The sequence below is a fragment of the Aegilops tauschii genome, chromosome 5 (assembly GCF_002575655.3).
Source record: "Aegilops tauschii subsp. strangulata cultivar AL8/78 chromosome 5, Aet v6.0, whole genome shotgun sequence".
Lineage (NCBI taxonomy): Eukaryota > Viridiplantae > Streptophyta > Magnoliopsida > Poales > Poaceae > Aegilops > Aegilops tauschii.
In genome coordinates this window covers 115,903,678-115,930,848 of record NC_053039.3, presented here as the reverse complement: position 1 = coordinate 115,930,848, position 27,171 = coordinate 115,903,678, and the positions used below count along the sequence as shown (strand labels likewise).

General features: G+C 46.9%; 2 protein-coding genes across 5 annotated transcripts; one reads left to right on the top strand and one right to left on the bottom strand.

The window, feature by feature from the left end:
- Positions 1-12,187: 12,187 nt before the first annotated feature.
- LOC109758369 (rhodanese-like domain-containing protein 6) lies at positions 12,188-15,857 on the bottom strand. 3 transcript variants are annotated; one of them, XM_073499952.1, is made up of 9 exons: positions 15,541-15,857; positions 15,267-15,428; positions 15,053-15,158; positions 14,709-14,907; positions 14,531-14,612; positions 14,338-14,420; positions 14,122-14,254; positions 13,825-14,001; positions 12,188-13,494 (listed from the first exon to the last, which is right to left on the bottom strand). In XM_073499952.1, the coding sequence occupies exons 1-9, from the start codon at positions 15,754-15,756 to the stop codon at positions 13,354-13,356; spliced, it is 1,299 nt and encodes a 432-aa protein (XP_073356053.1). In that variant the 5' UTR covers positions 15,757-15,857; the 3' UTR covers positions 12,188-13,353. The 3 variants fall into 3 exon arrangements, with proteins under 3 accessions (XP_073356053.1, XP_073356054.1, XP_020172809.1); XM_073499953.1 differs by having other exon boundaries at positions 12,188-13,196; positions 15,541-15,850; XM_020317220.4 differs by having other exon boundaries at positions 12,188-13,196; positions 13,830-14,001; positions 15,541-15,846.
- Positions 15,858-15,956: 99 nt separating this feature from the next.
- On the top strand, positions 15,957-19,368 carry LOC109758370 (protein REGULATOR OF FATTY ACID COMPOSITION 3, chloroplastic). 2 transcript variants are annotated; one of them, XM_020317222.4, is made up of 5 exons: positions 15,959-16,263; positions 17,987-18,041; positions 18,123-18,179; positions 18,308-18,385; positions 18,689-19,368. In XM_020317222.4, the coding sequence occupies exons 1-5, from the start codon at positions 16,024-16,026 to the stop codon at positions 19,168-19,170; spliced, it is 912 nt and encodes a 303-aa protein (XP_020172811.1). In that variant the 5' UTR covers positions 15,959-16,023; the 3' UTR covers positions 19,171-19,368. The 2 variants fall into 2 exon arrangements, with proteins under 2 accessions (XP_020172810.1, XP_020172811.1); XM_020317221.3 differs by having other exon boundaries at positions 15,957-16,263; positions 17,987-18,179.
- The last annotated feature ends 7,803 nt before the right edge of the window (positions 19,369-27,171 follow it).

The following is a 27,171-nucleotide window of genomic DNA, read 5'->3' as shown; positions in this document are numbered from 1 at the left end:
ATTTATCTACTATTTATTGAACATTTTAGTTTTAATATTTGAAAACTTTTATTGTTTGCTTGATTTTGAATTTTGAATTATAATCGGTTTCGAACTAACACGAGATTAGCAACAGTAATCGAGATGACGTGGCACCATTAGCAAAGGTTTACTGTAGCTTGATTATCCGGGCGTCACAATTCTCCTCCACTACAAGAAATCTCGTCCCGAGATTTAAGAGGTGGAGTAAGGGGGAAAGTTCTGGTTACGAAATTCTAACGGATCTTCTTGTTTTTGGTTGCTCTTCTCGAAGAGGCCGATCCATTACATTGATGTCTTCATTTCCCTGCTTCAGGTCATCTTGATGAAGTCGTCATCCTTCCTTCAGGAATTTCCTTCGTACTTACGAAAAGGATAAGGGGTAGCTTCGGAAGAACTTTACAAGGTTGACTATCTGTTAGACATCTCAGGCAATGTGGCAGAAAGTATCTCTCGAATTGATACTTAAGAAATTATCGAGAGAAAAGTAAGGAGGTATCATGGGAAGTTTCGAGTGGGCAGGCAATCGTTCGATGCCTGTTACAGGGCGTGGAAGGGGTTCAAAGCAACGGGAATAAGTATGGTGTCTTATACCAGAATTGATGATCTCTCGAAAGGTGGCTCGTGAATTACATGTGTGGCCACGCGCGAGGAACAACCTTGGGAACAGGGGGTGTACAGGAGAGTCAGGTTTCGATCCTGTGGAACTGTGGGTTATGGGCCCACCATGTGGATTAAAAGTAGGAAGGGCGGTGACATCTTGCACGATCATGATAGCAAGGCATGTCAGAGGGTAGCCTGTCAGTTATATGTCAGCAACATCGTCGGTACCAAGGGCGAGGGACGAAGAGAACCATTTTCCTGCTCGTTGAAACGAGGCGGACCAATAGGCAAGGTTCTCGTCCATCGATGGTTACCGGAATGTCACCAACAATAGTAACAGGGTCTTACTGACAGAGTTGTACACCGAGGTGTTTGCACAAGCAGGGAATTAACTTCTTAGATCATAATGATCACCAGAAACGTTAAACCAGCCAATGGAAATGAAAATATGATTATCAGATTAAACAGAACAATGGAAAGGAAAATGTGTTTAAACACATATTTCAGGGGTATATCCTTCCCAAGGACCATGGTTAGAAGAGAACCATTTAGGTTAGGGAAGAGGAAGTTCATGACTTCACCCAAACAACGGTGTTTGAATAATGGATAACGAAAATTTAGCATTGTGCTTCAAATGTTTTTATTGAAGATCGGAGTACCACAGACATGCTTCGAGATAGCATTGACATGGTCATTAGGTAAGATCAGGCCATGGATACACAAAGGATCCATCAGGAACAACTTATAGAGTAAGTCTTACAATTTCCTCATGAAAGAATAGCTAACCTTGCTAAAAAGGAAAACTTATAACAATAGGGCCTCTAGGCATGATATCACCTTACTGGGTTATATAAAGACCAATGCTATGACTCTTGGAAAAATGCTCCAACCATCATATCTGACCGAGATTCAGATCTGATTGGTGTCAGGATACCTCAGACTCAGGATGCCTGAGAAGAAAAGGTGCAAAACAAATTGTCGAAACGACATCGAAGATTCTCGGGAGATGAACTATGGAAGCGAGTTCCGAACAAGGGTTCATCATTACATCAAGGAGAGGTGAGGAGGTGACTGATTGACTCAGCGACAATCCATTGAGATTTCCAAAAGATGGATTTCCACCACTAGGTGAACAAGGAGATAACATTAGCTAGATCGAATGACTTAATGATGTATGCTCGAGGAAAACATACACAGTTAAACATTGGTTGAAATGTGCACCCGAAATATGGGCTAGGTAGCACAATCAATGTTCGAATGATGATTCATTAAGCCATAGACGTAGAATGAAACTATAGACCAATAACTTCAAAGCAATAGGGTTGCTAGAAGTTTAGAATTTACACATCACATACCATTTGTCGGTATTCCTTTTAGAAACAACACGAGGACCAAGAAAGAATGGTGATGGTGAGAAGTATCACTGTACCAAGAATTCTTAAGAGGTGGAGTAATGCTCACGACATTCTTGACATCAAAGATGGTAATACTCCACGATAGAACATAACATAGGTTGGATAGCAGGGAAGTCAAGATACAACACAAAATATGAACAAGTTTGTGTTGGGGGGAAGGCAAGAATGTTGTCGATGATAACACAATTCATCGAGGGGCAAGGATGGTATTCCTCATCCTGAATTTCGACACGCAACTTGGAAGAAATCAAATTGTTGACAACGATCACGACAAATTTGTCGAGAGGTTTTCAAGAAGATGAAATTGATCGACGATGAAATCAAGTCAAAGGAATGATGAAAGCGAAAGGTTATTGGAACCACGGGTAGGGCACAAACTCGAAATCAAGTTTGCTGTTCAAGGAGAAGTGATATGACGAGGAAGATCGACGCAAGACTAGCTCACTGTCGAATTTGTGCGCTGGGAAGGTCCAGGTAGCACAGTTAAAACCGGCACGATAATGACATAGCCGAGCAGGCTAGGAATGACTTGAAGGATTATTAAACTCGTAAGCAACAAAAATTACTTAGAGTTATTGAATCAGAGTGCGGAATTGATTCACTTATCGGTGTCCTTGAGGGGTTCTAACAACTCAGAACCCGTTGGAAAAAAATGGAATCGGCAAGAATATTAGTTGATGAAGAACTCATAAGAAGTTAGGTAGTTCCATGGTATTCTCGAGATACTTGAGGGTACTACTCAAGGGAAGATCAGCATAGAAACTGAACTGGAGTGTAGACTTGCAATAGCAGATACTTTAATCTTGTCATGATAGACGAGGCAATGGAATGGTTTCCTTCCAGATGTATTGAATAAGGTTAGAATGGTTGAAACCATAACTGCAAGGGATCCAATTTACTACATCGGGAGAATTATTCGAATGTTTAAATATTCTTGCAAGAAGCTTTCATGATAAGTTCCACATCGTGTCCGTGGGCATGAACACAAATGTTCAAGGTCGACTCCCACTTCTGCAATGCATAACCTTTCATTCACTTCTCATTTACGAAGAAGTTGTAGTGCTGAAATTTTATCTGGCAAAGCACCAGAAGAGTATGACTCGTGAAAACTTTCGGGTTCACACGGATTAGAGAAGGCTTCAACCCATAGGGTCATCTTGGGAACATATACCACAAACTTCAGGAGTAAATAACACAAGCTCGAAAGGAGAGCATTGTTGACAAAGCATAGGATACAATTTACCAAAGGCATTATGTATCCGAGAAAAGACACACAAAGTTATTGAATATGAAGGACGTCGTCGGATAAAATCCAACAAGGTTATGATGGTCCATAAAGGATCTGACGTGAGTATCGGCACACAACCAGAGGAAGAATCAATGCAAAGACCTTGGATTATAGAAACAACTAAGTAACTTAGAGCTCAATTGCAAAGGAATTATGATTTACAAAGCGAAGGATTAGAAACAGACGCTCTGATCAAGGATGGATAAGTTCAATAGACATAGGGGCACAATCGACGACAATTTGATTGGGGGAGAACCAGCTCACGTTTCAAATGACGTCTGAGCCGGAAGGATGAATTCTAGGATCTGATTGAGGATTGCGAGCATTCACAACAAATTGAATCAACGGACTCAAAAGGATAATGACAAGAGATGCCAATAAGATTACGAGACTTAAGATTAATCATAATGCAAGTAAGCAAGAATTTCAAGAGTAAAAAGGCTCCTGAAGATTTTCGGAAGATCGAATGATATTTTGAACACTTTTGTGAAATACTTGAATCAACTGGGGATGAGCGGATACTCGGTAAGTGCGAGAATTATCCGTAGGGGTATTCAGGTGACAAAGAACAGCAAGGCAGTAAGCTCAAAGGATTCTCGTAACAACAGAGAGAATTACAGGGTATCTTGTAGTAACAAGATCAACCGGGAAACATTATATGAATAGCGAGTATACGTGGTTATCCATAGGAGTTTACCGATGAAAGGGAATTGCAAAAGCGATGAACACAAGTTCTCGGGTTATGAGCGGAGAGTATCTTCAGGGTCTTCACATGCAGCAGACGATCATCAGCAATAAGGGGCTCTCCGGGTGAAAGTGATAACGAGATCCTAATGTTAGATTTAGCAAAATTCACTTAACCCGAATAGAAGAGAGATCAGAGTCCCAGAGTATAGACAAGGAGTAAAAGATCCTAATACCACCCAATGGCGACGTGGGCCCGTAAGCCAACAGCCATGTTAGTAAAAGTTTAGCAATGACTAGACTCGACTTCGGCCAAGGAGTTGGAAAGGGGGATTCCTACAGGCAGTTGGCTCTGATACCAACTTGTGACGCCCCCAATTTGACCGTACACTAATCATGCACGCAAATGTGTACGATCAAGATCAGGGACTCACGGGAAGATATCACAACACAACTCTACAACATAAATAAGTCATACAAGCATCATAATACAAGCCAGGGGCCTCGAGGGCTCGAATACAAGTGCTCGATCATAGACGAGTCAGCGGAAGCAACAATATCTGAGTACAGACATAAGTTAAACAAGTTTGCCTTAAGAAGGCTAGCACAAAAGTAGCAACGATCGAAAAGGCAAGGCCTCCTGCTTGGGACCTCCTAACTACTCCTCGAAGCCGAACTCCACGTAGAATCATCCTCTGGATCTCTAGCTCCTGGACTCCAGCATCTGGTTGCGACAAACAGGTATAGAAAGGGGAAAAGAGGGAGAAAAGCAACTGTGAGTACTCATCCAAAGTACTCGCAAGCAAGGAGCTACACTACATATGCATGGGTATATGTGTAAAGGGCCATATCAATGGACTGAACTGCAGAATGTCAGATTAAGAGGGGGATAGCTAATCCTGTCGAAGACTACGCTTCTGGCCACCTCCATCTTGCAGCATGTAGAAGAGAGTAGATGGTAAGTTCACCAAGTAGCATCGCATAGCATAATCCTACCCGGCGATCCCCTCCTTGTCGCCCTGTTAGAGAGCGATCACCGGGTTGTATCTGGCACTTGGAAGGGTGTGTTTTATTAAGCATCCGGTTCTAGTTGTCATAAGGTCAAGGTACAACTCCAGGTCGTCCTTTTACCGAGGGACACGGCTATTCGAATAGATAAACTTCCCTGCAGGGGTGCACCACATAACCCAACACGCTCGATCCCATTTGGCCGGACACAATTTTCTGGCCGGACACACTTTTCTGGGTCATGCCCGGCCTCGGAAGATCAACACGTCGCAGCCCCACCTAGGCACAACAGAGAGGTCAGCACGCCGGTCTAAATCCTATGGCGCAGGGGTCTGGGCCCATCGCCCATTGCACACCTGCACGTTGCGAACGCGGCCGGAAGCAGATCTATCCTAGTGGCGTTCCAGTCCAATCCGGCGTGTGCCACTCAGTCACTGACGTCACGAAGGCTTCGGCTGATACCACGACGTCGAGTGCCCATAACTGTTCCCGCGTAGTTGGTTAGTGCGTATAGACCAAATGGCCAGATTCAGATCAAATACCAAGAACTCGTTAAGCGTGTTATTTTGAAGTAACCGCGGACGCCGTCCAGGGCCAGGCCCACCTCTCGTCTAGGTGGTCTCAACCTGCCCTGTCGCTCCGCCACAAAGATCCACTTGCGGGTACTCCTACAAGCCGACCCGACTTTAGTCACCACAGGTGTCATGTATAGAGTATATAAGTATATACCCGTGATCACCGCCCAAGTGATCACGGCCCGATAGTATAGCACGGCAGACGGACAAGAATGTAGGGCCACTGATGGAAAACTAGCATCCTATACTAAGCATGTAGGATTGTAGGTAAAGGTAACAACTGTAGCAACAATGACAGGCTATGCATCAGGATAGGGTTAACAGAAAGCAGCAACATGCTACACTACTCTAATGCAAGCAGTATTGAGAAGAATAGGCGATATCTGGTGATCAAGGGTGGGGGCTTGCCTGGAAGCTCAGCCGAGAATGAGGGGTCGTCAACACCGTAGTCGATCGGGGGTCGCCGGCAGTCTCGGGGTCTACCGGAAAGAAGTAACGGAGGGGGAACACAATAAATAACAGAGCAACCAAAGCATCACAAAACATAACGAGGCAATACGCGGTGCTAGGTATGCCCTAACGCGGTAGAAAGTGATACCGGCGAAGGGGGAAAACATCCGGGAAAGTATTCCCGGTGTTTCGCGTTTTCGGACAAATGGACCGGAGGGGGAAAGTTGCGTGTTTGCTATGCTAGGGATGTGTGGCGGACGAACGGGCTGCGTATCCGGATTCGTCTCGTCGTTCTGAGCAACTTTCATGTACAAAGTTTTTCCATCCGAGTTACGGTTTATTTTATATTAATTTTCAAAGTTTTAATCAATTTTTGGGGTTATTATTAATTGAAAATTAACTAGCTAAATGCTACGGGTACACATAAGTGTACCCAAAGGTGTACACATGGGGCTGACTGGTGGGGACAGGGGGCTGAGTCAGCAGCCCAGTCAGCAGTCAAAGTTTGACTGTTGACTGGTCAAACTGACCAGTGGGCCCCCTCTGTCATACACTGATTTACCTAATTATAGTTTAATTAGTTAACTAGCAGGTTAACTGAAGTTAATTTAATTAAGCAACTTAATTAATTAATTAATTTTAATTCTTTTAATTATTAATTATTTTATTTTTATTTTTTTGATCGTTTTGTGGGGCGGGTCCCACTTGTCATTCAGCCAGGGGCCTTAACGTTACGCGGGTGGTGGTTCTCGGGCGCCGAGCGGAACCGGGCGACGGGCGCCAGCCCGCCCGACAGGGCGCTGCGGCCAGCGTGTGAAGGGGGGCGGCGCATGGCCCGGCGCCGGCGACAGTGGCCGGAGTGGGGTGGCACGGCGTGGTGAGGGAGGGGCGACGGGTTCGGCCGAAACAGGTCCGGGCTCGGCAGCGCCGACGCACAGGCGGGCGAGGCACGTGGCCAAGGCACGCACAGGGCAGCCAGGGCGCGCGTGGAGGCACGGTTGGGCGTAGCCGTTCACGGCCAGAGGTCCGCGGCGGGCGTGGCGATCGGACGGCGTGTGGTGCAGCATTCGGAGGGGGGAGACGGATGGGGCCCGACGGGGAGCTCACCCCCGTTGACGAGAAGAGGGCGGTGAGGCACGGGGAGGACCGGCGAAGGAGAGGCGGGGATGGGGTAGTCCGGCGCGACGGGGGCGAGGACGACGCAGTCCGGCGGGGAGGCGGCGCCGGCGAGGTGGCACCAGAGACGGCGAGCGGCGACGGGGCGCAGCGTGGCTTGGTGAGGCCGTCGGGGAGGAGGTTGAGGAGGTCTGGCGTGGGGAGGAGACGAGGAGGCGCCGGCGGAGACGGGCGGCGCCGGCCGGCGACGGGGCGTAGGGACGAGGCGGCACCGGGCGGCGGCCACGGGGTCAGCCCCGATCCGATCTGGATCGGGGGGGAGGGAGAGACGAGGGAGTGGGGGAAGTGGGTGCGGTCACGGGTTAGGGTTTTCGTCGATGGGGGGTTATGGAGGGATTAGGTGGGCCGGCCTGGTTGGATGGCTAGCTGGGCTGAGGCCCAGCGCCGAGGGGGGGGGGGGGTCTTTTCCCCTTTTTGTTTCTTCTGCTTTTTTTATTATTCTATTTCTTTTCTGTTTTGGCTAATTGTTTGGGCACCAAATGAGTTTTGTAAGATATGAGAGATGGCCCACAAATCACAGCCCAATATATCCTACCACCAAAAACTAGTTTGGGGTAAATATCATTTCATATTTCTTTTGTATTAGTACAAAGGTTATTAAATAATCTTTTCATCCACTGTTTGAGGTTGTTTAAGTCACTTATCAAATTTCAATAATGTTGTTTACAATTTTATCATAGCCTCTAATTTATCTACTATTTATTGAACATTTTAGTTTTAATATTTGAAAACTTTTATTGTTTGCTTGATTTTGAATTTTGAATTATAATCGGTTTCGAACTAACACGAGATTAGCAACAGTAATCGAGATGACGTGGCACCATTAGCAAAGGTTTACTGTAGCTTGATTATCCGGGCTTCACGTGATCATACCTTGATATTCTCATAACTATGCTCAATTCTATCAATTGCTCGACAGTAATTTGTTCACCCACCGTAATACTTATGCTATCTTGAGAGAAGCCACTAGTGAAACCTATGGCCCCCGGGTCTATTTTCCATCATATTAATCTACCGTCAACAAGCTATTTCTGGCGCCGTTTTATTTTGCTTTCTTTACTTTTACTCTTTATCATAAAAATACCAAAAATATTATCTTATCATCTCTATCAGATCTCACTCTCGTAAGTGACCGTGAAGGGATTGACAACCCCTTTATCACGTTGGTTGTGAGGTTCTTATTTGTTTGTGTAGGTGCGTGGGACTCGAGCATGGTCTCCTACTGGATTGATACCTTGGTTCTCAAAAACTGAGGGAAATACTTATGCTACTTTACTGCATCGCCCTTTCCTCTTCAAGGGAAAACCAACGCAGTGCTCAAGAGGTAGCAGTATCTCTGGGCCCTCTCGGTAATGCACATCATGATAAGCCTTGCAAGAAATATGACTAATGAGTTAGTTACGGGATGATGCATTACAGAACTAGTAAACAGACTTGCCGGTAACGAGATTGAACTAGGTATGAAGATACCGACGATCGAATCTCGGGCAAGTAACATACCGATGACAAAGGGAATGACGTATGTTGTCATTGCGGTTTGACCGACAAAGATCTTCGTAGAATATGTAGGAACCAATATGAGCATCCAGGTTCCGCTGTTGGTTATTGATCGGAGATGTGTCTCGGTCATGTCTACATAGTTCTCGAATCCGTAGGGTCCGCACACTTAACGTTCGATGACGATTTTGTATTATATGAGTTATGTGATTTGGTGACCGAATGTTGTTCGAAGTCCAGGATGAGATCACAGACATGACGAGGAGTCTCGAAATGGTCGAGAGGTAAAGATTGATATATAGGACGATAGTATTCGGACACCGGAAGTGTACCGGAGGGTACCTGGTACATATCGGGTCACCGGAAGGGGTTCCGGGCACCCCCTGCAAAGATATGGGCCTTATTGGTGAAGAGAGGGACAGACCAGCCCACAAGGGGCTGGTGCGCCCCCATATAGGCTGAAATAGGAGGAGAAGGAAAGAGGGGAAGGGAGAAGGAAAGGGGAGGATTCAGCCTCCCCCTTCCTTCCCTCACCCTCTCTTTCCTTTCCCCTCCGGTTAATAAGGAAGGGGTGGGGACCCCAAGTAGGATTCCTCCTACTTGGGGCGCCCCCCTTGGCTGCTCCCTCTCCCTCCCACCTATATATACGTGGGGAGGGGGCGCCTAGAACACACACCAACAATTGTTAGCCGTGTGCGGCGCCCTCCTCCATAGTTTACACCTCCGGTCATATCTTCGTAGTGCTTAGGTGAAGCCCTGCGCGGATCACTTCACCATCACCGTCATCACGCCATCGTGCTGACGGAACTCATCTACTTCCTCGACACTTTGCTGGATCAAGAGTTCGAGGGACGTCATCAAGCTGAACGTGTGCAGAACTCGGAGGTGCCGTACGTTCGGTGTTTGATCGGTCGGAATGAGAAGTTCGACTACATCAACCGCGTCATCAAACGCTTTCGCTTTCGGTCTACGAGGGTACGTAGACACACTCTCCCCCTCTCGTTGCTATGCATCTCCTAGATAGATCTTGCATGGGCGTAGGATTTTTTTTGAAATTGCATGGTATCTTTCTCAAAAGTTATTGCTTTCTACTACTCCGTCCCATAATTTAAGATGTTTCTAAACACTAATGTAGTGTTAAAAAATGTCGTACATTATGGACGGAGGGAGTAGATTTTTGTCACTAGAACCACTCTCAGAAAAAGAAAGGTAAGTTGGATCACAGCACATATGGAATTTGTTTTCAAGAAAATGTGATGAAAATTGGAAACATAACATGTGTGTAGACGAAATCAGAAAGCCAGGGCCCAAATTTCCATGGTCCACCTCGCCCTCTTGTGGCCTATTTAGAGCAACTCTAGCAGACCCCGCATCCCGCCCCGACTCGCAAAATAACCGCCCAAATGCGGGTCAGGTGGAAAAACCTGCCCGCTCAGACCCCGCATCCCGCCCCGACTCGCAAAATAACCGCCCAAATGCGGGTCGGGTGGAAAAACCTGCCCGCTCAGACCCCGCATCCCACGGCCCGCAAAAAAATTTGAGGGGTGCGGCAAAATCTCGGCCTCAACCCGCTTATTCGCGGGTTCCCCCTCGCCGCTGCGGTGCCCTGCATATAAGCGGAAGTGGTTGGTGGGGGGACATTTCAGCCCGCACTTTCCCCACCAACCACCTCTCCTCTCCCCCCTCGCGCCGCCGCCAGGCCGCCGCCCAAGATTCCGGCGAAAGCAGCCGGGAGGAGCACGCCGAAAGGCCGCCACACGCACTATGCCTCCCCTCTCTCCCCCCTGCGTCGGCGGGCCGCCGGATTTGCGGATCTGCGGCACTTCATCGCGGGCCGCCGGATTTGGCTTTTCCGGCCGCCGGTTTGCTGTGCCAAGCGCTGGAGTGGTCGGGGAGCCTCTCCCGCAGCCCCGGCAAGGGCGCATCGCCGCATGCAGGTACGGGTTCGTCTGCCCGCCGCCGCTGACGGTTTGCGGGCATGGATTCGTCCGGCCGTCCACCGGGCTCGGCGCTCGCGCAGCGTCTCTGTGGCTTGCCGATGCCGCTCATACAGTGCGACGACTGCAAGCGGACAGTGCTACGGCTAACTTCGGGCACGCCGAAGCACCCCGGATGGGTGTTCTTCAAATGCGAAAACGACGGGGTACGTGCACTTGCGGTAGCTCATTTGATAGCTCATTCTTTAGTTCAATTGCGGTAGCTCATCTTGAACTTGCTCATTCTTTTGTGTAGGACGATGGATGCTCATTTTGGTTTTGGGAAGGCCAATACATTGATTTATTGATAGAAAGAAACTTAATAGATGTTGGTGCACTCCTTAGTAGAATCGAAGGCAATGATGCGGCTGCATGTGCAACTAGAGGGGAAGCAACGTCTACTTCTTTCGAATCAAAGATGAAGAAAGAAGAATGCAAAATCAAGAATCCGCAGATAAACAATGAATGCATGGAGAAGATATTAGTCCAACTTGTGGGAGCAGTTATGGAAGTTGGAAATCTTCTGAAATGCATACTTGTGGTTCTTGTTTTCTTTGGTCTTGCTATTCTAGCAAAGATTTGGTGATGTCTTTTGTATCCAATGTTGTTGAAAAAGCAAAGAAATGCATTATGCTAGATCAAATTAAGGTGCAAATTTAAGTTTTCCGGGCCGGGAGGAGTTGCGCCAGATCAGACGCCGCAAAGCCGACCCGTAAAAAAACATATTCCGGGAATATCCTTTTTTACGGGTCCATTATGCGGGGTCTGCAACTGCGGCTGTCCGCGCCGGCCCGCAAAGGCGTTTTTCCGCGAACTGCAAACACGTTTTGCGGGCCGAAAGGATGCGGGGTCTGCTAGAGTTGCTCTTAGCACAGGGAAGTGAGAGAACACATGTACCCCTTTGGGGTGTGTTCTTATGTTTTGTGTGTGTGTGTGTGTTATGTGTTTTGTGTTTGAGGCAGTGATGTATGAAACTAAAGTCTCACCATTCTATCTCCATCATGGCGTGGATTTTGGCAATCACTAGTCTAGTTTGTGCAAGTTTAATCGCCCATAGTTCATCAGCAAAGTCATCACGGAGCGTCAAAATCTTGATGTTTCAGTTTTATAAAAATCTTTATTGTCTGAATTTGTTGCAATGAGCATATATCTGATGTAAGTTGGATCACATAGTACAAACCTGCACAAAAAGTGAGATGGCTATGGAGAAAGAGCATTCTGAACTATCAATCTTGCCGGCCACTAATCACCTAAAAACAAATCTTGCCGCTGCCGGCCACCAAGACAAATATTTGATCAATTTTACACTGAAACTCATGTGATACAATATCATGATCACCAGCTAATACTTTTGAATAAAAATATAATACCAATTTTATACCATGTAAAATATACATATTAGCAGAGAAATTGTTGGTCAAAGTTTGTCCTAAACCAAATGCATGTTACATTTTGTTCAAAGTCTCCATGTCATTTTTCCCTGAAGGTCAAACAAAATTTTAGCTCAAACAATCAAAAGCTTTCACAAGAATAGATGTATCAATTTTTTTACACAAATACTAAAGCAGAATAACAGGCAAATCCTAAGACATGATTTTATACAACACACGGGACAATAACTATTTTGCACCATCCACAAAGCATCTGGTTTCAACTCACTGATTTGTTTGTTGTCTTTCCTTTCCTTCGGTTTTAGAGGCAAAAGTAGTATACAAAAAGAAGAAATACATCAAAGCAGGTCCAGAGATACAACAAAGCACATCCCCTATTTTCCAAAAAGGTCATATGAAATTGCATAGGAACTCTTTCATCCGATCGATGTAGGGTGGCCGGGTAGGGATGATATGCCCCATGTCATGCTCAATGATGGTGCACCGGCCCTCCTCAAACATGCCAGCAAGTTCAGTGCTTGCCCTGCTTGCGATCTGCCTGTCATGACCTTCACCGCCGCCGAAGCAATGGAGCGAGGGGAGCCTGATTGGCTCTCTGTCAAAATCGCCAACAGGTGCTGGATATCCAGAGCAGAATATCCCAAACCTGAACTTTGGAGATCCGCAAGTCTTCTGCTGCTGCCTGCACAGTAAGGCAGCCATTGCTGCACCCTGGGAGAAACCGAGAACGCCATCAAAGTTGCTATCCTGAGCAATTATACTTTCAAGGTATGCATATGATTCCTTGAACCCGTCTGTTTGTTCCTGATACTGAAGGGGGTCAAACGGTGCATCTGCAACCTTCCAATCTTGCATGGTGTGGCAGCTCATGTTTGGAGAAACTAGCCACGCGAATTTTGTTTTCGCTGTGCCAGATGGAGGTGAGGGTTTGTCGGAGCAGACATCTGGATGTGGTTGGTATACAAATGAAAGCTCGTGAGGAGCGTCTATAAATACAAGCTCCGCGATGTGCTTCAGCTTCTTCGCAAGCGATGATGTTCTCCCCTTAAAGTTTGAAGAGTTCTGACGGAAACCGTGCAAGCAGAGAATCCTCAACTTTTTCAGCTGCTCACTACCTGGTACATCATTTCCACAAGTTGTAATACTAACACTCAGACAAAAATACTAACTCGGAAGCAATACACGGGTACTGACAAAAGCTAATACTATCTCAGACAAAAATGAATTGAAGACCACAAACGAGTTGGTTGAAAAAGAAATAGGCTCTTCAAACTACAAGTGGAAGTTCGTGAGGAGAAAACAGGAGAAAGACATCAACATTTGTTGCAACACTGTCAAAAGCTGCATGTGTGCCATGCTTGATGCGTGCGCCAGACAGACCTTCCATTTGACCAATGCTTTTATCTCTTTGCTCTGGAGCAATACACGGGTAACGACTAGTTAAGTTAGTACAGAAGCTTGCTACCATATGGAGTTCATTTTGACCCCATAGGTTTCAAATACTCCCTACAAAATTAGCGAATATACGGCGCGTTACTCTTTCTTGCTGAGCGCCACTACTTTAGTTCTGCCTACATAGTTGCTCTCTACAAAATTAGCAAGTCAACTGTGCATTACTCTTTCTTGGTGAGCAACACTTCTTTAGTTCTGCCTACATAGCATATGGACTTCTAGGCTGGGCATACTTGATAATATCTTAAATAGCCAAACATCACAATGACACAAATGCAAATTGATACAGACCTTACCATTACTCCCGGGAGCTTTAGAGGTTGAAATTTTGTTGCTTATGGATAGCTTTCCAATGTCAGAAGGCTCAGATAGCTCTGGCTCTGCTTGGCAGTCTTGCTTTACAGATATTTCACAGCACTGTTTTCCATTCTTTAGACATAGTTCACATACATACTCCTTAGTAGAATCCTGGAGAAGAAAATGTTTACAAGATTTAGCAGACACATTCTGGCATGATGTCATCAATAATGAAATTAAGGTAATTAGCAACAATTTAGAAAACAATATAAAGCATGTCATCTTAGGTACCTGACATGTGGAGCACACTAAGACCAACATTCTGCAATTGCTGCAACGACACCGAGAGGAATAGTCATCATAGGTAGATCCACATACCAAACAAGTTCCAAGTATGTTATCTTTATTGCTTCCCACAGAGATTCTGTTAAACCATATTGAAACAAGTTAAGTAACTGAGTTACTATGAAATAGTTCGAGGGTTCGAGCACAAAGTTCAGCACTAACCTATGGTCAAATACAAAATTCTTTCCATCAAAATAGCCACCATCTGGATATTGCTCCAAATATCTCTGAATGCCACCGTATAACTAACGCAAGCACAATAATAAATGATCATAAATAATGCAAAGTACGATATCATGGTGAATATGTACTAATGTCTGAAATCTCGAAATTAGCAACCGAAGGTGCAGCTTACTTGAAAAACATTCTCAAAGCCTTCACCTTTGGAGCGGATATAAGCTGAGGCCATCTCACACCGTATACCTCCTGTGCAGTACCTGAAAATACCAATAAGGTAGTTACTTAAATTGCTTGCTAAATGTGTTGCCTAAACTCTAAAGCAATGTATAATTCGAAGACCTGGCCATACATACATCATAATTGATTTACCACGTAGCTTCTCAGTATGCTCATCTATCCACAATGGCAAGTCACTGTATTGTCTGATTTCAGGATGCAGCGTCTCCACATTTGGTACATGAAACTTGCCGATCCGCGTCTCATACAGATTCCTTGCATCCAAAACAACCACATCATTCTGCCCCGCAGGCGCCTCAGTATCCGAACCAGTTCCTGCAACAAGAGCAATCCAACTTAGCATCAAGCTCTTGTTTAAACATCTGTTCTTCACGGCAAGAGAATGATCTCGCTACTAAGAAGAGCGTAGGTCACATTGACAGCCAGATGTATACAGGCTTCAGTTTGAGAATCAACCCACCAACACTCTGAAGCACCGAGTGGAACTCAGCCGCTGACAAATGCCTCCCGGCGAATGAGATATCGGGGGTTGTCAATGATGGGTTGGAACAAAGCGTAACCAGCTCCTGCCAATCCCAAGAACAGCATTAGACACAATGTAATCGACAAGACTTCACGGTGCTACACGAGCTCATAAATGGTGAAAACATTTGCCTTGTGAGGAAGAAGAGAACCTTGACGAGCCGAACGGAGAGCGACGTGAAGCCGCACTCCCTGGCGACCCTCTCGTCGACAGGCTCCTCGCAGGAGGCCAGCTTGAAGTCGGTTCCGTCGAACAGGCTGTTCGAGCTCATCTCATCGATGTGCTTCTCCAGCGCCGCCACTCTTCCCCCGAGCTACCAGCACAAAATGTGGCCACAAATTCAAGTACCCACCACGAGACATACGGGAATCCGCAAAACACGGCGCCCTTAGCGGGGGGAGAACTAGAAAGAGGCGGACGCTCACCGTGGCATTGACGCCGTCGGGGCCGACGCGGACGCGGCCGACGAGCGCCAGAGCGCGGCAGCGGGACTCGTAGAAGGCCGCGAGCGCGGGGGCGTCGGGGACATCGGCGTACTTGTAGTACAGGAGCACGCCGTAGCTGCCGTCTCCACCGCCTACTTCATCCTGCTTCTGCTGCTCCTGAGTCGACGTCGGCGGCAGCGCCCCCGTCGCGTCCATGGCTACGAGTACGACCACGAGCCGCAAAACCCTAAGCGACTGCGGCGGTGCGGCCGGAGGAGGAAGAAGACGGACAGGCCGGCTTTCCCAGAACCTGGCCCATATTGATTGAGCGCGCGGCCTCTACACAAGACAAAAAACAAAATGGCCCACCGAAGAGCCCGGCCCGTTAACTACCTTATCTGCCCACGTTTCATTTCGCTTCGCGTCCCCAAACCAAAACCCCCGCGAGAACCTTCCACCTCTTCTCACCCGCGACCGCCGCTCATGGAGGCCACCGCCGCGTCGACGCGGCCTCTCTTCCTTCTGGCGCCTTCGCCGCCGCTTCTCAGCACGGTGCGCCTCGCCCTTGGCGTGGGGAGGCGCCGGCTCGTGGCCGCGGGGGCCAGGAAGAAGAGGGGGCGGCAGGACGGGGAGGCGGGGGAGGAGAGGGTGGACGCGCACAGCTTCAACCCCAAGGCCGGCGAGGTCACCGGGCCGTTCCCCGAGGCCGTGCTTCTCAGAAAGGTGCGTGTGCCCGTAATTTGTGATGCGGGAAGTTACACTAATTCTGTAGAGCGTTGGCATTTGGGCTGCGTAGAATTTTGATGTTAGCTTATGGATAATGAACTCCCTGAGCTTTGACGAATATCACATATGGCATGGTTGCTAGTTTGGTGAAGTAGGCATATTATTCGATAGACCTTGGACCGAAAAGGCAGGCAGATTATTGGAGGCAATAGATGTCATTCTCTGAGCATAGTTTGGTATCATTCTCTGCTCATAGTTTTCAGATTGCAGTATTTATTAACAGTGAGCATGGGTAGATCCACAAGTGTTGTTTCATGATGCTGTTTCTTGGGCTGGATGGGATTCACTAACAATGATCGAATTCTACTGATACAATCTGCAATGTTTCTATTTTGCTAAAATGCTGGTAACGGTCCCTTATGCCTGGCATTTGTCCCCTCATCTTTCGTTTGGAAGAAAGACTACATAGTATCCCAGTTTTGTTTGAAAGCGATGAAAGTAGCCTTTCTGCTGGCATACCAGCTTACAAGTAGGGCCCACGAAAAGAATAGGCTGTAAACCCTGAATTGAACAACTAGGAAACCAGGGTGCAACACCAACCTACATCCAGCCTGCAGCAAATAGACTGACGAGTAACGGGAATAGGCTGGAAGTCATTAGACAGGAACTACACAACAGACCCATAAACAACTGTTGGTACTCAACGCCGTGTCTAGCGTGCGCCTCCCCTCCAACAGCAATTAAAACTTCTCCTTGGCTCCTTCGGTTGCTTGCGATTATTTTGCAGGAAGCAACAAACTCCATTGATGCATGGGAGGAGTACAATATCAATCTCTGAGCACCATTTTTTTTAACATAAAGATTTATTCAACTAGGAGCATTTTACAGAAAGAAGCATGAAAGGTAACACACTGGATACAGTGAGAATTTCCCTGATTGGACAAAGTCCTATATCTGAGCTTAAACAATGAAACATTAAAGGTCTATTCTGCCTTTTTAAAGCTAGCCTTGAAAGATGATGAGCCTTGACGTTGATTCCTCTGTTAATGTGAGAAACCCTGCTTCTCTGAAAAGAAGGACTGTTCTGTATCTGAGCTATCAAAGGCCTGTTTTCCCAGTGTCCTGGAGCGGAGAGAATGTTTGTCGCTTTTGTTGCTGAAGGAAGCACTGAACAATCTGTGAGAAATTGAGGATCCTGGATATTGAGTACCTCCACCAGTCTAGTCCCAAGCAAGAGACCAAAAGTCTCGGCCTGATGAGGAGAAGAAGCCGGGGGGGGGGGGGGGGGGGGGGGGGGGGGGTCGCCATGCAGCATCACAGAAGATAGCATTGCCTGCAAAAAAATCTGTATTTTGAATTGCCGGTGGTAGAAGATGGTCCTGTAAGTACGTCGCAGCATGATCTTCAGCAGGAATTGCTCCTTCTAATTTGGTTCCTTACATGATTGCGTTAATCTCTGAACACCATAAATTATTGCTATTAGCCAATGGACCAAACTATCACTGCTAAGACTTAAATGACAGACAAATTGTAATGGTATAATCATTTTAATGTTTGTTTCCTTAGATTAGAAGTTTTCAATATTTATTTGTTCTGTTATAATCATTTTAATGTTTGTTTCCTTAGATTAGAAGTTTTCAATATTTATTTGTTCCTTGAGAAGAAAGCGAAAAATGAGATTTAGAGTTGATTATACTTTTTTATGCTGATTGTTTTGCAGAAAAAGGTGAAAGAGGACGGTGAAGCTTTGCCAGAATTCGCGGACGCCGAAGAAGGTGATAGTCAATTTGTACTCAGTTGGTCCTTTTTGTGCTTGATGTCAATACGCGATCTGTCTAACCCAACTACATTTACAGAAAAGCTATACGAGCTTCTTAACATTCAGCTAGAGAGTGGTTTAAATCTGCAAAGAAGTAAGACCTCTTCCCTTTCCCCCCTTATCAAAACATTTTAATTGGTTATATATGGCGGCATCATTGCACGCCTGTTTACATGTGGTGATCTAAGATCAGGATAATGAACATTCTCCATCATTCTGCAGTGCGGCACTATGAAGTTGTTTACCTCATTCACGAGGACCGCGTGGAAGAAGTTGAAGACGTTGTATCAAAAGTACAAGGTGCATTTCTCGATACTCACGCATCACTTAGTTGTACAAAGATGTGATTTTGTCCACATGTTGTTTGTATGTACTTAAATCCTCAGTGAGTTAATCTCAGTCATGATGAGTATGACAAACTTCCATGTTATGGCGGCAAGGGTTTGACACTCCCCTGGAGCCATGGCCTGCTAAAGAATACTCCTGTCTGGCTGATTTGCTAACTTTAATCGCCTAAAACATACTATTTGGGGTATTTCAGTTCTAACGAGGATTTTGCTGCTCTAAGGTATGCTATAAACTATGTTCTTCATTCTATTGTAGACTTTATCAGAGAGAAGAAAGGAAGGATTTGGAGGGTGAACAACTGGGGACTGCGCAGACTTGCTTACAAGATAAAGAAAGCAACACATGCCAACTACATCCTAATGAACTTTGAGATACAGGCACAATCCATAAACGAGTTCAAGACTCTGCTAGATAAGGATGAAAGAATCATTAGACACCTTGTGATGAAACGAGATGAGGCGATTACTGAAGATTGCCCTCCTCCACCAGAGTTCCATGCTATGCGATCTCAACAGTTGGATGGCGAGTATATTGATGAGGAATATGGGAGGGTGGACGATGGGGATGATGAGGCTGAACTAGAGTCTTCTGGCAATGTTGATGATGACGTTGAAGATGGCGATGAACCTGAAATCATTCTTGTTGATGAAGTTGACGATGACAATGCCGAAGACCTCAGAAGAAGAAATAGGAAGGTGAAACTGGAGAAGTATACGGTGGAGAAGGTCTTGAGGTAGCATGCGTATCTACTGTGTGGTTTAGTTCTTATACAAAGGAACACTTGTACGATGAAGTAATTACATTAGGTGTTTTCCCTGTACCGGTGACCACTGTTACGATGGTAGTAATTAGTGCGATAAGCTCATCAGGTCTTCTCCCTAAATCTTGAGCTGTTGTTGTTTTTCCAAATTATGTGGTATGATCATTCCCTTGTAGATGCATTTTTTAGTACACCTTTTATTTTTTGAAATGCATCAAAAGCCAAAATACCATAGTGGGTTAAAAAGACAAATTTAAGTAATTAGCACAACTCTTTATTGTGAAACTCATGCATCCTTTTATTGACTTAATATGTAAAACTAATTGCCAAAGTTTGTACAAATCCAGATGCTTGGTTGTTGGAATAGATGCTTTCATTTTAGCAGTACATAGAAGAGTTGGTCTATAATTTGATCAAGATGCGCTTCTGTTACTTCTGATGTTCTCCTTGTTTGAGTAGACTAAGTTTTGTTGATGCGTTCAGTTTGCTGTTGACCTGTACGTGACAAATTGCTTAGTGACTGGTGAATTCCTTCAATATTTATATTCTGCATGATAGTTGCTGAATTCCTCTGCAGGTCCTCATGTTTGCTGGACTATATCAGTTACTTAAACCTTCGTAGCCTATATATGCACCGTTTGGTTCATATTGTTACTCCAAAAATTCAGCATATCTTCATCATTTATCCAGACACTCTTAGATTCTTTTTGCTTTCGTCTGTACGAGGTACTAACATTTCCAACTGCATTTAACGGAGTACAGTGCTGGGTATTGACTTGTTAAACTCATGACATGATCTCACCAATATGGTGGCAATCTAGCAATGTGGAAGATGATTGGCTTGGGATGCAAACTTCACGAATGATCATACCTTAATACTGTTCAACAGTTGTTGCCTTGTTGGTAGGTGTCCTCCATGCTCAATAAAGGCTGAGATGATTGAGTGGATTCGCCAATCAATAACTAGCAATAACTTTGGTTGTAGAGAATTCTTGTTCATGCCCCAACTTGTTTGTCGCTGGTCTCCTGCAAGTTTTTCTATCAAATAGAGACTATTAAAATTTGCAGTTTATCATCAGTGAACTTATCTGTGCATGATTCTGACCATCTTTCTTTGAAATGTATGTAATTATAATGCATCTCTCTGAATTTGGCATATCATCTTGTTCTGTCACTACTTTGTATGTTGCATTTAGGACATGTGGCTTGAGTTTCAGACAATCAAGACTTGGAACTGGTCATGGGTAAATTCTCTTAAATTGCCTTATTTAAGATTATCAATACTTGTTGTTGATTGCTGGGACCTTGTTGATTCACCAGCTTATTTTGCCATAGTTTTCTCCCATCCCGCAATGCCAAGCAGCTGGTTCCAGATTTTCTGCTGACAGGAGAATTCTCAATAGGTAATAACAAAATCATTCTGCATTGCTCAGATAATTTGGCGAGTTGCTTCGCTTATTTGCTATTTGCCGTATTGTGCGGTGCATTGATGAGCCGAAATCGGTGTACAACTGCCCTTATACTGGTACTGTTGCTGCGCATTTATCCTGCACTTTGCTTTCAACAGCGTATCTATGATCTGGAAACTTTGATTGCTTCTCGTGGTCCCCTGGATCCATCTGATAATGATCTGGAAACTTTGATTGCTTCTCGTGGTCCCCTGGATCCATCTGATAATGATCTGGAAACTTTCAATACCTGCTAGTAAGCAATGCCATCTTGTCATCTTGTTGATATGTTGGCCTGTTTTGGTCATAATCTGAAGAACCTTCAAGCAAATTCAGACTTCAGACGCAACGTGTTTGGCATGTACCAACTAATTATATCCACCAACTTTGTACAGACAAATTATTGGTTTTTTTCCTAGTTCATCATGAGGTGCAGCAATTAGTACAGATTCCCTTTTAACATTATGGCCATAATGTGGAAAGCCCCATGACTTTCTGTCCAATCTCTGATTACCGCTTTGGTTAGAGCAACTCCAATGGGGCGACCCATTTTGTCCGTGGCCGTCCGTTTGGGTCGACGCGGACAGAAAAGGCGGCCCAACGCGCCTACCCAAACGGACGCGCGTCCGTTTTTCGTCCGCAGGCGACCCATTCCCGGCCCATTTTTGAGCCTGATTTGCGTCGGCGCGGACACGCGACGGACGCGCGCGCGGTCGCCTACTCCTGTTCCTGGGCCCGCTGGTCTGTGGCACATTGGCGTCCCTTCCCCCGGCCAACAAGCAACCCTCGCCCCCGCCTCCCCGTCACCGACACCGCCGCCCATTTTTGCGGCGACTCTTCCAGCTGCCGCCGCCTCCACATCCGCCCAGCAACGCCGCCCCTGCCCCCAGTTGCCCGCCGCCGCCGTTTTGCCGCCGGGGAGCAAACTGGTTCCCGCCGCCGGTTCCCCCACCGCACAGCCGTCCGCGACCAAGAAGACGCCTCGCCGCTGTGACGCCCCTGATTCAATCGTACACTAATCATACACGCAAATGTGTACGATCAAGATCAGGGACTCACGGGAAGATATCACAACACAACTCTAAAATAAAATAAGTCATACAAGCATCATAATACAAGTCAGGGGCCTCGAGGGCTCGAATACAAGTGCTCAATCATAGACGAGTCAGCAGAAGCAACAATATCTGAGTACAGACATAAGTTAAACAAGTTTGCCTTAAGAAGGCTAGCACAAACTGGGATACAGATCGAAAGAGGCGCAAGCCTCCTGCCTGGGATCCTTCTAAGCTACTCCTGGTCGTCGTCGGCAGCCTGCACGTAGTAGAAGGCACCTTCGGTGTAGTAGGAGCCGTCGTCGACGGTGGCGTCTGGATCCTAGGCTCCAGCATCTGGTTGCGACAACCAGGTAGAATGGAAAGGGGGGAAAGAGGGAGAAAAGCAGCCATGAGTACTCATCCAAAGTACTCGCAAGCAAGGATCTACACTACATATGCATGGGTATCTGTGTAAAGGAGCAATATCGGTGGACTGAACCGCAGAATGCCAGAATAAGAGGGGGATAGCTAGTCCTGTTGAAGACTACGCTTCTGGCAGCCTCCAACTTGCAGCATGTAGAAGAGAGTAGATGGTAAGTTCACCAAGTAGCATTGCATAGCATAATCCTACCCGATGATCCTCTCCTCGTCGACCTGTAAGAGAGCGATCACCGGGTTGTATCTGGCACTTGGAAGGGTGTGTTTTATTAAGTATCCGGTTCTAGTTGTCATAAGGTCAAGGTACAACTCCGGGTCGTCCTTTTACCGAGGGACACGGCTATTCGAATAGATAAACTTCCCTGCAGGGGTGCACCACATAATCCAACACGCTCGATCCCATTTGGCCGGACACACTTTCCTGGGTCATGCCTGGCCTCGGAAGATCAACACGTCGCAGCCCTACCTAGGCACAACAGAGAGGTCAGCACGCCGGTCTAAATCCTATGGCGCAGGGGTCTGGGCCCATCGCCCATTGCACACCTGCACATTGCGAGGGCAGCCGGAAGCAGACCTAGCAACCTCCATTACAAAGGAAGTCACGTTACGCGGTCCAGTCTGGCGCGCGCCGCTCAGTCGCTGACGTCACGAAGGCTTCGGCTAATACCACGACGTCGAGTGCCCATATCTTTCCCACGTAGTTGGTTAGTGCGTATAGACCAAATGGCCAGACTCAGATCAAATACCAAGATCTTGTTAAGCGTGTTAATTGATGTAACCGCGGACACCGACCAGGGCCAGGCCCACCTCTCACCTAGGCGGTCTCAACCTGCCCTGTCGCTCCGCCACAAAGGTCCACCCAGAGGGCCGTCGGGACAAAGGTCCTTTCAGCCCCCAATCCGTGAATCACTCGTGGGTGCTCCACGAGCCGATCCGACTTTAGTCACCACACGTATCATGTATAAAATATATAGTATAAACCCGTGATCACCTCCCAAGTGATCACGGCCCGATAGTATAGCACAGTAGACGGACAAGAATGTAGGGCCATAGATGAAATACTAGCATCCTATACTAAGCATGTAGGATTGCAGGTAAAGGTAACAACAGTAGTGGCAAAGACAGGCTATGCAGCAGAATAGGATTAACGGAAAGCAGTAACATGCTACACTATTCTAATGCAAGCAGTATAGAGAAGAATAGGCGATATCTGGTGATCAAGGGGGGGCTTGCCTGGTTGCTCTGGCAAGAAGGAGGGGTCGTCAACAGCGTAGTCGGTCGGGGCACCAGCAGCGGCGTCGGTCTCGTAGTCTACCGGAGAGAAGAGGGGGAAGAAACAATGAATACAATGCAAACAGATGCATAACGATGCATGACAAAGCAAACTCCGTTGTTAGGTGTGCCCTAACGCGGTAAGAGGTACCGGCGAAGGTGGGAAACATCCGGGAAAGTATCCCCGGTGTTTCGCGTTTTCGGACATATGTACCGAAGGGGGAAAGTTGTGTGTTCGATATGCTAGGGGTGTGTGGCGGACGAACGGGCTGCGTATCCGGATTCGTCTCGTCGTTCTAAGCAACTTTCATGTAGAAAGTATTTTCATCTGAGCTACGGTTTAATTTATATGATTTTATAAAGTTTTAAATCATTTTTAGAATTTAATTAATTAATTTAATTCAACATTATCCAGAACAGTGCATGCTGACATCAGCATGACGTCAACATGAGTCAGCAGTCAACAGGGGTGTTGACTGGTCAAACTTACATGTGGGTCCCGTTCGTCATTGATTAGACTAACTAATCATGATTAATTAGTTTAATTAGTTGTTTAGTTTAATTAATCAAAATTAATTAAGTTAATTAATTCCTCAATTAATTAATTAAACTATTATTCATTTATTTTATTATTATTATTTTTAATTTCCATTTTTTTAAACGTTGTAGGGGCTGGGGCCCACGTGTCATTGCCCCCAGGGGGCCTATCGGGCATGGCCCGAACGGGCATGCGGGCAGCGGGCGAAGCGCCCGTCGAGGCGACGGGCGAGCGATGGAGCAAGGCCGCGCTCGGCGGCAGCGGCAGAGCAGCGGGCCGGCGAGCGGAGCGCTGCGGCTGCGGCAGCTGCGCCAGAGAGCGGCGGCGAGCCGTGCGGGGTTGTGGCCGGGCGCGAGGGGCGCGGCCATGGGCGGCGGGCGCGCAGGGCGGCGATGCGCGGGCGTGTTGGGGGCGCGGCCATGGGACGGAGCGGCACGTGCGGTCGCAGGCAGAGGCCGCGGTCGAGGAGGACGGCGAAGCGCGTCAAGTGGGGTGGCCGGAACGGGGCGGGCACGGCCCTGGGCGGAGGCCTCGGCAGCGAGCGAGGGACACGGGGGGGGGGGGGGGAGGGGACGGCAGTGAGCAGTGTGGAGGCTGCGGCGGGGCTGTGCGGGCAGGCGCGGCGCGGCAGAGCAGGAGGGGCCGGAGCGGGGCGAGGCCAGCGCGCGGCACTAGGCGACGGCGGGACTGGACAGAGGAGAGGCTGTTGGGGAACGTAGTAGAAATTCAAAATTTTCCTACGTGTCACCAAGATCAATCTAGGAGATGCTAGCAACGAGAGGGGAGGAGTGCATCTACATACCCTTGTAGATCGCGAGCGGAAGCGTTAAAGAGAACGGGGTTGATGGAGTCGTACTCGTCGTGATCCAAATCACCGATGATCCTAGCACCGAACGGACGGCACCTCCGCGTTCAACACACGTACGAAGCGGGGACGTCTCCTCCTTCTTGATCCAGCAAGGGGGGAGGAGAAGTTGATGGAGATCCAGCAGCACGACGGCGTGGTGGTGGAAGTAGCGGGATCCCGGCAGGGCTTCGCCAAGCGCAAGCGGGGAGGAAGAGGTGTCACGGGAGGGAGGGAGGCGCCAGGGCTTGGGGTGCTGCTCCCATGCGCCTCCCCACTATATATAGGGGTGGAGGGGGCTGGTTTCTTGCCCTCCAAATCCATTGGGGCGTTGGCAAAGGTGGGGGAAAGAAATCCCATCATTTCCCTTCCCCACCGATTGTTATCCCCCTTTTTAGGGATCTTGATCTTATCCCTTCGGGATATGATCTTATTCCTTCTAAGGTGGGATCTTGGTGCGCCTTGAACAGGGGTGTGGGGCCTTGCCCCCACTACCCACGTTCATGTGGGTCCCCCCATGCAGGTGGGCCCCACTTTGGAACCTTCTAGAACCTTCCCGGTACAATACCAAAAAATCCCTAACATTTTCCGGTGGCCAAAATAGGACTTCTCATATATAAATCTTTACCTCCGGACCATTCCGGAACTCCTCGTGACGTCCGGGATCTCATCCGGGACTCCGAACGACTTTTGGATTTCCGCATACTAATATCTCTACAACCCTAGCGTCACCGAACCTTAAGTGTGTAGACCCTACGGGTTCGGGAGACATGCAGACATGACCGAGACGACTCTCCAGTCAATAACCAACAGCGGGATCTGGATGCCCATGTTGGCTCCCACATGTTCCACGATGATCTCATCGGATGAACCACGATGTCGAGGATTCAATCAATCCCGTATACAATTCCCTTTGTCAATCGGTACGTTACTTGCCCGAGATTCGATCGTCGGTATCCCAATACCTTGTTCAATCTCATTACCGGCAAGTCACTTTACTCGTACCTTAATGCATGATCCCGTGACCAAACACTTGGTCACATTGAGCTCATTGTGATGATGCATTACCGAGTGGGCCCAGAGATACCTCTCCGTCATACGGAGTGACAAATCCCAGTCTCGATTCGTGCCAACCCAACAGACACTTTCGGAGATACCTGTAGTGCACCTTTATAGCCACCCAGTTACGTTGTGACGTTTGGTACACCCAAAGCATTCCTACGGTATCCGGGAGTTGCACAATCTCATGGTCTAAGGAAATGATACTTGACATTAGAAAAGCTCTAGCAAACGAACTACATGATCTTGTGCTATGCTTAGGATTGGGTCTTGTCCATCACATCATTCTCCTAATGATGTGATCCCATTATCAATGACATCCAATGTCCATGGTCAGGAAACCATAACCATCTATTGATCAACGAGCTAGTCAACTAGAGGCTTACTAGGGACATGTTGTGGTCTATGTATTCACACATGTATTACGGTTTCCAGTTAATACAATTATAGCATGAACAACAGACAATTATCATGAACAAGGAAATACAATAATAACCATTTTATTATTGCCTCTAGGGCATATTTCCAACAGTCTCCCACTTGCACTAGAGTCAATAATCTAGTTCACATCACCATGTGATTAACACTCAAAGTTCACTAGAGTCAATAATCTAGTCCACATCACCATGTGATTAACACTCAATGAGTTCTAGGGTTTGATCATGTTATGCTTACGAGAGAGGTTTTAGTCAACGGGTCTGCAACATTCAGATCCGTGTGTGCTTTACAAATCTCTATGTCATCTTGTAGATGTAGCTACCACGCGCTACTTGGAGCTATTCCAAATAACTGCTCTTCGAATCCGGTTTACTACTCAGAGTCATCTGGATTAGTGTCAAAGTTTGCATCGACGTAACCCTTTACGACGAACTGTTTTACCACCTCCATAATCGAGAAAATTCCTTAGTCCACTAGATACTAAGGATAAGTTCGACCGCTGTCATGTGATCCATTCCCGGATCACTATTGTACCCCTTGACTAACTCATGGCAAGGCACACTTCAGGTGCGGTACACAGCATAGCATACTGTAGAGCCTACGTCTAAAGCATAGGGGACGACCTTCGTCCTTTCTCTCTCTTCTGCCATGGTCAGGTCTTGAGTCTTACTCAATACTCACACCTTGTAACACAGCCAAGAACTCCTTCTTTGCTGATCTATTTTGAACTCCTTCAAAATCTTGTCACGGTATGTATTCATTTGAAAGTACTATTAAGCGTTTTTGATCTATCCTTATAGATCTTGATGCTCAATGTTCAAGTAGCTTAATCCAGGTTTTCCATTAAAAACACACTTTTCAAATAACCCTGGATGCTTTCCAGAAATTCTACATCATTTCTGATCAA

Bases quoted from the DNA above. Each gene is read 5' to 3' on its own strand.
- LOC109758370 (XM_020317221.3), top strand. From the start codon at position 16,024: ATGGAGGCCACCGCCGCGTCGACGCGGCCTCTCTTCCTTCTGGCGCCT. The intron at 16,264-17,986 runs GTGCGTGTGCCC...ATTGTTTTGCAG, and splicing joins AGGCCGTGCTTCTCAGAAAG to AAAAAGGTGAAAGAGGACGG. The intron at 18,180-18,307 runs GTAAGACCTCTT...ATCATTCTGCAG, and splicing joins TGGTTTAAATCTGCAAAGAA to TGCGGCACTATGAAGTTGTT.
- LOC109758369 (XM_020317220.4), bottom strand. From the start codon at position 15,756: ATGGACGCGACGGGGGCGCTGCCGCCGACGTCGACTCAGGAGCAGCAG. The intron at 15,429-15,540 runs GTGAGCGTCCGC...TTGTGCTGGTAG, and splicing joins CCGACGGCGTCAATGCCACG to CTCGGGGGAAGAGTGGCGGC. The intron at 13,197-13,829 runs GTAAGGTCTGTA...ATGATGTACCAG, and splicing joins TAAAGCTCCCGGGAGTAATG to GTAGTGAGCAGCTGAAAAAG.